A 14,580-nucleotide genomic window follows, 5' to 3' on the forward strand; every position below is an offset into this window, starting at 1 on the left:
AACTTCTATCATCTTCATCATGTCTTCTTACCAAGAAGACATTATCTTGCATCTATTAATTGCTGTCTTGACCTGAAAGCCAATGTCCTACAAAAGAAGAGAATTTTCTCGATTCCCTCCTAACAGTGAAACAGGCACACAATCTTGATGTAAAGTATGATCGGCTTTGATTTATTCTGGGTCTTTTTTCTGTAGAACAGAATCACAGAATCCTCAGAGTTGGAAGAGACCTTTAAAGGTCATCTCATCCAACTCCCCTGGAGAGCACAGGGACATCACAGATACATCACATTGCCCAGGGCCTGATCCAGCCTCACCCTGAAAGTCTCCAGGGATGGGGCATCCAACCCACCTCTGGGCAACCTGTTCCAGTGCCTCACCACTCTCACTGTAAAAGACTTTTTCCCTTTATCTAACTTGAATCTCCCCTCTTTAAGCTTGAAAGCATTTTCTTTTGTTCTGTCACCACAGACCCTACTGAAGAATGTCCCCTTCTTTCCTGTAGCTCCCCTTTAGAAACTGAAAAGTCACTTCACAGCCTTCTCATCCCCAGGCTGAACAGCCCCAGCTCCCTCAGGCAGTAAGAAGAATCTGAAGATCTGAAGAATCACCTGGCTCTACAGGTATTACAGTAACAGGGTCCCAGTACAAAGAAGCCTTGTGGTAGGTGAAGAAAATACCTGCAGAGCTACACAGGCAATGAATTAACCCAGCTGAAGACCAATACAAAAAGGACAACAGCTGAGAGTCTTTTCAGTCACAGCAGCTCCCAGTCAGCCTGTAGGAGCACAGTACAAATGCCAGTACAGCAGTGCCCAGCTCAGAGACCGCAGGACTCACATCACATGAAAGCAGGCACGTGTGTTCTCACCTCCAGGGAAAGCAAGTGCACAACAACAGCTTCATGTGAAACTCCTTTTAGCTGAAATTCCAGCACAAAAAGGAAAAGCTACAACTGAGAAACTAAGGCCTGCAATCCAGTGATACGCTCACACCTGACAGAAACACTCAATCAAAAGTTACATTTCCTTTCTCCAATGCTTCTCCTCTAAAAAAAAATTAGCATTTCTTATACCACTATTTATTAATCTCTTCTCTGTTTATATCCAGTTAATATTCCATTACAGCTGTCTCAGTTTTCATCATTAGCAATGTTCTCCTTGCATCATGGAAGGTTTCTATTGCTTACAAGTGTCTTTAGAAGTGTCCAAAGGTAAATTAAAATATGAAGATGCTATTTTTCCGACCACATAAAAAGATGAGCAGTAACAGAGAAATGTCACGACTGATTAGCTTCACTGACCCACTGCAAAGCTCAGCTGTGCTAAAAATAAAACGCTTCTTGAAAAAGGACAGAAGTTGAATTAATTTACGTTTTAAATTTCCACCATTTTAAAAAGGATCAAGAGTGGACCACAACAAAAACACTGGCTAATGAAAGCAAAACCTTTCCTTGGCTTAGTGTAAATGCTGACCTTGAAACCAAAGACAGAAGATTTACCTACAGAAAACTTCCTTTTGTTGCAGTGCTTGCCTTGTTGAGCTAATTGCAATGACTGACCCAGCCAGCAGAAACTTGACTCAAGTTCAGTCAGTCAAAATATTCAACCTTCAACACCTACACCATCTTTTCCATTCCAAAGGAGCTATGGGATGCCTTCCAAGTCACTTGCAGCATTCAGTAATGAAGTGTCCCTAAGCTAAATGCTCTCTTAATTTGCATTTGCACATTGCATTTTCAATTTATACCACATCATTCACCTCCTCCATAACAATATCACATTTTCTTCTCAGATTCTCGTATGCTAAAATAATTCTCTCCTGCAGGCCAAAGAAATATTTACTGGAATTTCTCTACTCTCAGCTCCTGTCCTCATTCTCCCTTCCCCCTCATCCACAATTTGATGTAACACTAATGCTGAGTTAAATCACAGAACAAATTAATAGCAGCGATGGATTTTGAACCTCTTTATGTCTAAAGATACAGGTAAGATGCCTCCTGAAAGCAAAAGCAACAATTTTTGCATTCAAGACAGGAGTGCCAGAGTAAATTAAATTGGAAAACCCAAAGAACAGACCAATAAAACTCAGGACTGTACATATGGGAAGAGTGATTACTGTAAAAAATAGTATTTTTCCAAATCGTAAGGTAGATGTGTAATTTCTCCACCAAGGCAAAAGAAGACCTATGGAGATAGAAATACATGTTGTCCTTTTATGGTCTGCAAGACGCTGCCCTTGCACTGTGAACTTGATGGAAAGCTGCCACAGCAACGCCAGTGTTTGAAGGCACACTTTATCTCTGAGCCAAGATATAGAACTGTCAATGCAAACAAAACAGCAACTATTATTAATTTCACTCAGTGAACTGGAGATTAGGGAGACAGGAAAGTCGTTAAGGTCCTTCACCAACATCTCTCTAAGAAGTCAGCAAGGACAAACAGCTGCACTTCCTCAGAGTCAAGCTCTGCTTTCACGAGCACTTTCTAAACATCAGCTTAGTAGGTGAGCGGGTGTGCCAGCAGCACAGCGCAGGGGTCAGACACCAGCTTCTGCAGGGAGGGCAGCTTCCACAGCCCTGGTTTGGGATGAATTGTGGTAGCACTAACTAGCATTTCACACACATATCAATCCATACACTGCTATGAGGGATTTCCTACTGTACCCCCTCAAGCTTCTGGAGGCACATTTGCCAGACATCTCGTGGCTCAAGCACAGCCCCATTTCTGTTCAGGCATTTACGCAGTGCAAATGGGGCTGCAAAGGAGCAGGCGAGACAACCTGTCTTGATCTGGCAAGCACCAAGGAGATGGATGTTTCCTGCTGGAGGATTAAAACACGCAGCTCAAGCAAAGATGGCAGCAGCCCGGCACAGAAATAAGCAGAGAGCCACCAAAGGAGCAGTGTGCTATAGATAATGAAGGATGGGACACCACTAAAACCTCCCTGCCAGGCTGGTCCAAGGCAATCTATAGCTCACTTACTTCTGACATGGGTAAGACTAGAAGCTGTCACCCTAATTGCTTTATTTTCCTCTCGCTCATTCAGAATAATGCTCCTTCAAGAGACCTTTACCCCAGTGGCTGTAGCTGTTCCTTCACCCAAGCTGGAGCAGAGCCCAGTGTGCAGCAGGCAGAAAGCCCCGCATGCTTGGCTCACCCAGTCCATCACTTCACAGCTGTTCAAACCGAAGTCCCATGGGAATGAGGAACATTAGCTCAAAGGGACCCAGCAGCTTTCTGAAGTCATTGTCCTATCTTCCAATCAGTCTTCACACTGGAATATGGAAACAGTGTAGTACACATTTTCTTTACTTTAAAAAAGTAATTAAACTATAATTTGCATATTAGTGATTCTGTAATGAATTATTGAGACCTTCATTTTGACTCACAGCTCATGAATCTTCACTGTAATCATGATTTTCTTTCTACAGCTATTGAATTATTCCAGCTTAACATTGCACAGGAGAGACAAGAATTCAGAAATCTGCCCCAAAATGTTGTTAAATGTTGTATGTTGGGCAGTTTATTGGGCCAGGCCTGCAGCAGCAGGTGTCCGCACCAGGGAAGGCATCCACATAAAGAACTGAGGAATAGTTCTCATGATTTTTACTCTAAGCACTGCCGACAGTTGTCGGGATAGGTTGAGGATGCATTTATCAGTTGTTCTGCTTTATTACTATTTCAGGAAACAGCATTTCCTTTGAAAATTAGTGCTCCATAATTTCTAGTAGCATCTCACAGTATTAGCACTTAACTCTTAGAAAATCACTCATGCAAAAAGTATGTCACAGTTGTTCATAATGCCTGTGCCATCACCCAGCAAGCATTCAGGCACTACTAATCTTAAAGGAAATTGCAGCACTTCGGAATATACAAATCCTGTGGGTTCAGAGAATATTGATTGAAACAAAGTAGTTCTAATACAGAGTATTTGGTTCACTCATCTTCATCTATGAAACTACTGCAATTTATCAAACAAAGTTACAAATCAGTGATTAAGGACAATGAAACTGAAGGTATTTCTGCAGGCTTGAATAATCTACTAGGGAGTTTTTAATGAATGATATTTTAATGAATCATGTTAAATCATTCAATACCCTCATAATTTCTGAGATACAACACCATGCATCACAGTCATCTTGGATCTCATTTAATCAAAAGTCAAAGTGTGTCTTGCTGCAACCTGAACTCACACCAGCTTACACACTGCAACACAAGCATGTAAGCAATGTGTTACACTGCTACTGTAGACACACCAGAAAGACCATCAGAAAACAGATTCAAGACTTGTGTGGTTAAACATGAGTTTTGCATTGCTTCAGTGTAACTTAACCACAGAAATGCTTTGAAAACAGCTTCTTCTTGCCAGGACAGCAATCTGTGTGATAATGCAGTAGATTCAGTACAGTGGAGAAGACTTGTGAGGCTGCTTTAGGGTGCACACAGAGTTAAGGATTTTTAAGCCACCTCTCCATCAACTATAATAAAGAGGTGGCCCTGCTTGGTTCAGGAGCACGCTCCATTCATCAGCAACTTCATAAACAGCATTTCTGCTAGAAGATGAGCAGCACATTCCTGAAGAAGATACTGACTTATGAGCAACTGACATCAGAGCTGAGGAAGCTTTTCCTGGCTCTGAGGAGAATGTGCTTCTCAAAGGGTGTAACTGAAAGGGTAAAAGCAAATCCCTGACACGAGGCACCCTTCTATACTGCATTCTTCATTACGAAAGCCACCAAAGGTCCATAAGGTGTACTGTAGACATCAAAACAAACACAGCTCACAAAGGTTCAAAAGCAGTTTCAAATGTAAAAACTTTCCATAGAAGCAACACCATCCACATCAGAATTGAGTACTTACTCGGTAGCGACATTTACAGCTAAGATCTATAAGGAGAGCAAATCTTACAATGAAACTCCCGAATCGTACTTTCTATCCAGATTTGAAACATGACTAAAAACATTCAGGATGACCACTTTAAGAGATACATAGCAGCCATTTCTTTGAAGTCTATAGCTCACCCGAAACTCAGAGACAAGATTTTAATCCTATATATTTTTCAGTTTTCCTAAACAGCATAAAAATTGACACAAACATCTGGAAAGCTGCCTTGGAGGCAAAAGCAACAACTGCAGTGAATTTTTCATAGACTACAGAAGATCTCACTAAGTCTCTAAAAAATTAACTGAAATGGAAATCGACAGAGAAAAATCTGAAGATGCATTTGAAGCAAAAAGAAAGGCTGCTAAAGCACAGTAAAGAAGCAATAAGATCATATTAAAATAATAAGTGACCAACTGATCTGGAATCTAAAACTGATAATGAGTTCTTATGAAAGTCTGCCTCAAAAGCCTCTGCTACACACTTCAACCTAACAAGAAATTCCTGGATGTCCCATTTAAACAAAATGATGACAGGCAAAAAGAAAATCTGAAAAGTTGTCCAAGAAGAAAAGAAAAATCTTTGCGCTGACCTTGGCTTCAGCACTGCCTCCACGGACAGCTCCCAGAAGCACTCCTCAATGAGATCGATACCTGATTTATATCCGATATAAGCGAACATCACATTGTTTCTTAAAAAACAAGATCCAGTTGTACCTGAGTTATTAAAACCACATGCTAAGAAACTGTGATTTCCTTACAATTTTCCACCTACTTTATAGGATGCCTTCAGCACTCGCCGTTGTGCATAAAGAGGTTCTATCAGCAGCTTTAATTCCCACTCACGGCTGACATAGACATTTTTTCAGAACACTCTGCTTTTACAGCACTTTGGCTAATATCCGAATGTAGGCCTGTTTCACTTCTATGCAAATGTTTTGTATTTCATATAAATCATAATTTACTTCAATTCAACCAAAAACACACAAGCTCGCAGTTAGTAGGATAGAAACTTACGGCCAGTTCTGCAGGAAGAACTTATGGTATATCAGCATATTGACTTATAATTTAAAACATAAACAACCTAGCTATTTACTCAGCCAGAACGCTAACCTTGCAATGTGACTCCAAGGAATAACGCTTTCCCTAAGCTAGCAGGCTGCTCTGTTCTCTCAGATACCAGATGCTGCTACATCAGGAGCAAAGTAAGCCATCCCTGAGGGAATCATCACCACCTCAAGTCAGCCAGCTTCACCCCTTCTCTTTTGCCTCTTTTGTTGTTGTCTAGCCTGCCATCTCCAGAAAAGCACCAAGGAGACTATTTTCAAGTAACATTGATGCCCCAAATATTTTTAAATGCACTTTAAATGGATAATTTAAATAATGTTAGCTTAACAACAAATAATACTGAGTACACGCTAATTGCACTATAATCATCTGACCTTTTTATGCATAAAAACATTGCGCTTTTCAGTAATGCCATAAGCTAAAAATTAAGACACATTTAGGTAAATTTGAGCACCTCAACATAAAACAGATATAAAACTTTCACAGAGTGTCCAAAGGAGGGTTGCAAATATGGTGAAGGGTCTGGAGGGGAAGACATAAAAGGAGCTGCTGAGGCCCCTGGTTTGCACTTCGTATCTGCTGATGTTTCCATGAAAATAAATAGGAGGCATTACTTCCAGAGCAAACAACATGCTAGCTCGTGCCACTTTCACTCAGATCAAGTACTAACACAAGGCAGCCATGGGCTGACAAAGAACAGACAATTCAGTTTTAGAACAAGAGGAACAGAAACAAGATCCCTAAAGCAACCTACTCCCCTAAGTACACCCACCCTCTGCCACATTTCTGGCCACACATGGGAAACTGTGTCAACCTCCTGAAGGCAGCAGAGAGAGTTCAAGTGCTCGGCTTTGACAAAGTTAGCTGATCAGACCATTTTATACACACTAAATACTAAAGGAAAGATGCTGTTTATAAATACAGTTAGTGGGCTGATTAGCGAAAGTTCATGGCAAGTGCTGTTAATTAACAGCCCAGAAAAGGAAAAAATCTAAATATGAGTTGAAAAAATAAATACAATGCTTAATAGGAGACTTCCCTCACGAGTTAAGAAAAATATCTTGCTGAAGCAGAAGGCTGTTTCACTTGGATATCTTTACTACAGAAAAATAGTTGCTAGATAGGAAAGAATACAAAAAATTCACAACACGCACTTCCCAGATCTGCTTTATGGGAGGAAAAGGAAAAAAAAAGAAAAAAAAAAAAAGAAAAACCACCATACTAAGACACTGTATTTAAGGTAAAATGAAAGCAACATATTGCAGAATACTGAGCACAGAGCAACCCATAGTACAGCTAATATTCTGATCAAGGAAATAAAAAATCTACATAAATATTTTAATAGTCTTTATAATCATGTTTTACAAGAAGTGTTCACCTTTTATCTGATATTGGATCAATTCCTAGTAGCAAAGGTCTTATTGAAAGCAAAATTTTTGAAGATCTTTACACTAACGGGTTGGATCTTTACGTTAATATCAAGATTATTTCTTACGATCAGTATTAGGAAACAGCTCATCACGTACAGCCATTTGGTTTCTTGTGTCATAAACCCAATAACATCATCAAAATTAGGACTGAAGGTTGTAGCAGGAAGGTAGTAAAGAGGCGCTAATTCTCTCAAAAAATTGTCAAGTATTCAGGTCACGTTCATAAATTATAACTACTACAAGTACATACGTTATGCAAATAATATTATTTTATGCTAGGAATACAAAATTATAACAGCATAAGTCACACCACTTATCATCTGGGAGCAATTCCAATCTCTAATACTTGCAAGCAAGACATGCAACTTCAAGCAAGTGTACTGCTAAGAGCAGAATTTTCTCCTTTCCAGAGGATGTTCAAAATAAAATCATTAAGATCCGTAAGTCTTAATGTAAGTGCACTTACCTGTGCTGGACTATCTTTAGATTCCAAGTCAAAAACATTCCGCCGCTTCACTGTCAGCAGATCAAGATCTTTAGTATCATCATCGTCATCATCATCTTCAAAGAACTGCATGGAGTTTGTGTCTGGAACCCTGCTTGACAAAGCACCTTCTTTTCCCTCCTGTTCAGATGCCTCTTCTGATTCACATTCAGACTCATCCCCTTCAGTGCCTTCACTAGAAGGAGAATATTGTTCAGTTTCTTTCCTTCTCTCCTTTTCCTTTGATCTGTTAACAGACAACTTTTCACTGGAATTAGTTCTGCATTCTTCCATTCCTTCCTTATTCAGTGAGGAGGTGGTATTTTTGTTCTGCTCGGTCTCTTTCAAGGGATTTCCCTCTTTAGATGCCTCTTTCACTGATAACTGTTTCTGAACTCTCTGAAGAAATCTCACACGAGGTGCCATTGCAAGACCAAGCGATCTAAAGCAAGGAATTAAACAAATACATTAATCTCAAAGGTAGATACAAAAAGTTTTACTAAATTAGAAGACCTCACCAACAGCTCAAGTGCTTCAATTTTAGTTATGGTTGTTGAAGCTTACACACTTTGATCAACATATTTACAAAACAGTGTTTGGCACACAACAGTACACAGTAGGTTGAAAGATGCAAATGAAAATGAGGAATGAAGATGAAACAACTGAAATAGCACTGGAGAAGAACAAGAAAACAAAGAACGTGAAAACCTGCAAACAAGAGCAAATTAAATACGATCTATATTGAAAGAAGTGGAAGAAACACCAATATAACTTGGTCTTAAAGACAGATGGACGTCACATCAAGCACAGAGCACTGATCAAGTCAGTATCCTTCACTACTAGAACTACAGACAGAACGTTATCCCTACCATGTTGTTGTGATTGGAAGAACAAACAGTATGGATAAACTGCATGAAAAGCTCTGGGAGAGACACTTACACCTTAAAAGAAATGTCATCTGCCTTTATTCCTACAGCAAAGCTTTGGCTTTGTGGCATGCATAACTGAGTGCCACAGCACTATTATTAAACCCAGTTATTCTTATGCTAATATGCTTTATGTCAGTGGACAAAAAAAAAGCCAAAATTCAGAAATATTATAAATGAGCAAAACAGGAGAAGACTGTGTGAAAAGATACTCTACATGCTTGCCATTTTTTCTTACCAATCCTAGAGAAAAAGACCAGAATTACCACAACTGAAATGATTCAAGCCAAGCAACACAGCTCTCAGACTTGGGGGTAGGCAGAGAGGTTTAATATTGCTAAGGAAATAATAGCAGATAAGCTTAGACAAATCTGTGCACAAAAAAAAATCCTCCAAACACTTCCCATTATAAGAACTCCTACAGAAACTTGAGGATTTTAGGTCACTGCCATCTCTTTTTTATAGTATGTTCCCAACAGGGAATACTTCGACAAAAACATTCTACAGCTGTTGAAAGTCTCCTCATGTTGTTGATGCAATTGTTCCTTCAGAATATATTTCTTAACCATTTTTCCAATCGAGAGTTCAGACGTTCTAAAAGAGCTTCACATATAAATGAGCTTTTCCTTCCAGTCCTTTTTGAAACACCAGATAGTTGCAAATAATCTGTCATCATTTCTGCACAACACCAATTTTTATGCAAATTAGCTTTTCATTCTGATACGAAGTTACAGCACTTAATAAACACAAACACACCACATCGGTAAACTTGTTCAGAATTATAGGAGCACATAAAAGTGTAACATGGTGATTTCTTCTACAGTAAAACAGGTTCAGGAAATGACTTAAAATAGTCTGAAAAAAAGTAAATACTTCAGAATCTCAAAAGAAAACGTGTGCTTTGTTTAAAGCTTTTAAAATGTATTTAGAAGGCAGAATGTACAGGCATTTGAAAATAGGAGAAATCAAGTCAACTGAAGTAATACAAATCTGAATTATCAGGCTTTCCAGGTGGCTTGATTAGTAACCAAAGTAAACAGAAAGAATTGCTTTTGCTGTGTTCTTTGATTAGCAAGCTTCAAGTCTATGCTAAGGAGATCAAATGCAAGACACTTAACTAATATAAAGAGGGACCAAGATCATCAGGAGTTTCTGAGCCAGAATCAGAGACGATGCCAAAAATAAGCTGTCAAGGATCGATGATCTAAAGCCCAAGCCCTGAGAAAAACAAAGCGTGTCCTTCTCTGCTGAAATCTGCACCTGGGACAACCCTGGATACTGGATATAGGTACAGGCTGGTGGACACAGTGCTCAGGCAGCCCAAACGGCCAACCAGACCCTGGGGTACCCCAGGCCCAGAGCTGCCACCAGACAGGGGGAAGGGCTGTGCCCTCTGCTCTGTGCTGTGCCGCCTCGCCTCCAGCACTGGGTGCAGGTTTGGGTGCCACACTACAAGGAGAGCATAAAACTCTTAAGAGAGCGTCCAAAAGAAGCAACAAAGACAGAGATTCTATGATTCTGTGCCTCCACACGCCTGACAGCACCTGCAGCTACCTGCTGTTCTGTAACACTGATCTGTAAGCAACAATAGTCTAATTCAGCTGGGTACAAAGTCGTGTGCATTAGACATTTCCCAAACAACTTGCCTTCAGCCTGCTTTCTTTATTCTTTATGTATCAGTGAAGAGGTAAACACAAAAATATGCTGCATTCCTCCTGCAAACAACAAGGAAAACACAAGCAGCTCCTTAGAGCAGCAACTAACCTAAGACCAGAAGACCTGCCTGCTAAGATATTGCCCCAGACTGAAATGTGCTAAACAGCATAAGAAGTAAAAAGTAAATATTGCCCAGCTCCTTTTTACCTTGTCTCCTAACCAGAAGGCCAGAGTGACTTGTTATTCTTTTCCACTCTTATTTATGTTAACCTTTGCTTACATTTTCAGCACTGTTTTTTGCAATGAAAAGACAAATTCTCTTTTACACACTGTGGAGGTTCTCTTCCATGACACCTGAAGGCTGGCTCTGTTCACAGGCCTGATTAAGTCTTCCTCCAGCAAATTATTCTTGATAGCCATTTGTAATTAGAGGATATTGGATAGAATACAAACATATCATAGCTCAGAGGTCACAATGTCTCTGGAATATTTATGTATGAGGGGTGAAAGTTAAACTGCATGGGCAATGTTTTCCTACCAACAACACCATCACAGCAGCTGTAAAATAGGGGGTCACCTCCACTGGTGCAGAGTTGGAGGAGCAGGGCATGAAGGTTCCTGTTCATAGCTAGCACAAATGCATAGCTAATGGTGGTGGCTATGATGAAAAACAGCATCTTGTAGCTGTGAATCTGCTCTTTTAGACAGTGTTATTGTGCTCATTGTGTCTGTTGCAGTTTCCATGGAAATTAATTGGAGGCATTGCTTTCAGAGTTATCTAAAGACCACTGCTTTTCTGCAGACTGTCAGTAACACTGAAAACAATCTCAGTGCACAGACAAGCCAGGTAAAAGAGCAACAGAGGCCTGACATACTGAAATACAAACCAAGTGCAGTATGTTTTCTCTCTAGGATTTTTAATGAAGTAATGTCTATCAAGCAGTAAGTCTCTGAAGAAATACTTCAGAGGAGATTCCATGTGCTATGGCATGTGCAGTGAATGGAAAGGCAGAGGACTGCAGGGTGTATGCAGGCAAGCCTTATGGTCTGGAAGAGGGAAAGAAGAGAGCCAAGAGAAACTGCTCAGAGAAGAAACTCCAAATTATCTCTTTAATGTATTATCTACTGACTTTTTTATTATGCTTCCATGTATTGCACATAATTTATTCTCTCTATCCAAAAACTGTTATTTCCATTTTATCACAGCCATGGCGTATCTCAACTTGGCTGAGTTGAAATTAGAATCATATTTTATGAAAGATCAAATCCTGGCTCAGATGGCCAAGAAGAACTGTAGACTATTCTGTCTACATAAGTATCTGATACTAAATGCTGAAATTCAGAATGAGGTACTGAGATTCCTAGACTTCATCACTACCATCATCTGTCAGTAGGCTTGCTAAAACAGTGGCTAAATTTCTGTGGTCAGTACTTTCAGTCCTCATTTTCTGTCATTCAGCATAGCAAGACCCACGATTCAGTTTTAAAGATGCTGACAAACCACACAGTTGAAGGGGCAGGCAATGGCTGTAATGAAATTGCTCAACTTTTTCCTTGTTCTCTTAAAAATTTCTTAGTCCACAAACCATATTTTATAACAGGTTTATTACCTTAACAAAAAACAGAATCATGTTAATTGAAGCATAGCACAGGAAGACCAGGTGTTTCACAGTCGAGTAATTTGTCACATTTTAGCTCTTTATGCCATGTACTAACAACTTCGAAGACTTATGTCTTCTCTGTATAAAATTCCAGAGACACATAAAATCAATTTATTATGCATCTTCGAGCACCCTCCTGTTCCCTTCTGACTACCCCACGTCCCCTGAGATTGTTCCAAAGCTTCACATTTTCAAACAATCTCAGATGGTTGTCATCTATAATGTCAAACTGTCAAAATTAATTCCCCTCCCATAAGAAAACGTGGAATATATGCACAAAAGCTTCTATAGTAAAATACACACTATTCAGACCAGTGAAGAAGTGCCTCACCCTTACCAAGACTGAAGTATCTTCTGAAAAGTAATTTACATCCATGGAACAATATCTCTTTTGCATCCAAAACTGGAATGCAAAATATCTCAGCTTCTTATTAAATAATGTATTAAGATAGCCAGCATGTAGCTATCTGGTTGGAGGGTGTACCTGAACAAGAATTACTTGTTCTGTATCCTTTTACTCAATAAGTTCTGTCTTTTACTGTACCTTCTGCTGTACGATTTGTTTCTTTTCGTAGAGTCACACTGTTTTTACACAAAACTCCTATTTAAAATATATTTTAAAATAGGAAACAGCATAAACATGAAAATATGAATACAAGAAACCTTCCAATTTTATGTGTTAGCAATTAAATAAGTTTTTAGAGCTAAAATACGCTGTGAGGCTTCTTTTTACACTTTTCACTTTCCACATTATATTTTCTGTCATACTTACAGGGCATATTCTGCTAGAGGCAATTTGAAAACATCAAATACTTCCTTGTTCTTCATTAAGTACACTGAACGTAAGTAGGATACAAAGCACTGAAATAAAATAAAAGTATTGTTTAAAAAAGAAGCTCTTCATTCAATTACCGACACACAAAATTACCATTATATCATTGCTCTAAACAGAAACAGAATTTCATTCTTAATGGATTTGAGACTGAAGTTCTTTTACACCATATCCATCAGCCAAAATTTACTAGTACTACTGAAGTGATACAACTTCAAACATTAAAATATTTCATTAAAGCACACAAACAGGCTGAATTTGCCAGTAATGCACCCTTTTATTTTCACTAGAAAGCAAATGCAGCAACTGAGCCAATAAAGAAACATTGCTGCCATTTTTTTTCTCCCTTCCTGAATTTCTAAATGATGTTACTCTATTCTGACAACTGAATCACATGGAAACAAAATTAGACCAAGGTACTATCAGTCTGAAGTGCCTTGACTTAACTGTAGCCACTGGCTAACAAAGCAATTCAACTCAATGTAGCTGTCTTTCACTAAAGCCTAGGATAATTCATATCACCTTGCCTTTGCCACCAGCTAATCATACACTTGCAGTCAATGAATGCAGCTCAGCTGGTCAGCATAAATTCACTACAAGACATTTACTAATATGAGTCCAGGCTTGACATTGCAATTAGTCCATGATGCTCACCAGGAAATCTGGAACCACCATGTAAACAGGACAACTTAATCTTGTGCTGTATTTTCCCTCCACCTTTCTCCAAAGGATGGATTCCTGCTCATCCTTTAGCATTCAGCTTTCTATCTTCTTTTATGTAGTATATTTCTGCCTACCATTTCTAGAAATTAGCACTTGTGTCACCACTGATAGCTCTATTTACAGCTTTATTCCTATTCCAATTGTAAATAAATAATACAAAACTGCTACATAGAATTTCGATACTCTCTCCCGCACCAAAAGCAGGTGATGTTCTGGTAAGTTAACATTCATTCATCAATAAATTGTATCATTTGTTCCCATGTAGTACTTGGTTGTTAAATTAGCCATCTACTGCTTTGCTTACACACAAGCAGATCATATCTTTCAATTAATTCTTGGGCTGGAAGATTTTATTATACCCCATCTCAGCTGCTATCAGTAAGGTATGGAATAAAATACATTAAATTATTAAACATTTTACCAGATTTTATTATGTACTTCCACTTGCTAGAGACCTGAAAGATTTTATTATGTCCTGACACTTGCTAAAACACGATGATTCTTCCTAAAGATGTCAGCGTTGTAAGTGTGAGAAAAATTCAGCAGTTCCAAACGCTGCTAGGGCACATATCCACAGGTCAGTTATTTGAACAGCAGCTCTTTTCAACTAGCATGCCTCACAAGAAACTGCAGATGATTACTTACCCTTTGAGCTTTCTCTTTTAATTCCTGATCTTGAGCTAAGAAAGCCTGCATCCTCTTTTGGATGTCTGTAATCTTCTCAGGATTAATCCTGTTAAAAAAAAAAGAAAAAAGAAAAAAAGGGTGCTGTAGCAATTACAACAAATAAGCATATATTAAGTTCTTAGGAGTATCTGCATGTGTTCTTGTCACGGTTTGAACTAAAAATCCACCTGCGCCCGTGACAGGGGGCCGTGAGGCCCCGGAGGGCCCTAGGCGAAATGGAAAAAGTTAATT

The 14,580-nt window shown here is 39.1% G+C and overlaps 1 protein-coding gene across 2 annotated transcripts in view; it reads right to left on the bottom strand.

Moving 5' to 3' along the window:
- DDX10 (DEAD-box helicase 10) overlaps positions 1 to 14,580 on the bottom strand; it is a 137,544-nt gene that overhangs the window by 91,340 nt on the left and 31,624 nt on the right. For both annotated transcript variants that reach the window (XM_032442171.1, XM_032442172.1), the window contains exons 11-13: positions 14,308 to 14,395; positions 12,880 to 12,968; positions 7,847 to 8,306 (exon numbers count right to left, since the gene is read on the bottom strand). In XM_032442171.1, coding sequence (XP_032298062.1) covers positions 7,847 to 8,306; positions 12,880 to 12,968; positions 14,308 to 14,395 — 637 coding nt within the window. The remainder of the gene's footprint in view (positions 1 to 7,846; positions 8,307 to 12,879; positions 12,969 to 14,307; positions 14,396 to 14,580) is intronic.

Source organism: Coturnix japonica, chromosome 1, assembly GCF_001577835.2.
Source record: "Coturnix japonica isolate 7356 chromosome 1, Coturnix japonica 2.1, whole genome shotgun sequence".
NCBI classification, from domain to species: Eukaryota; Metazoa; Chordata; class Aves; order Galliformes; family Phasianidae; genus Coturnix; species Coturnix japonica.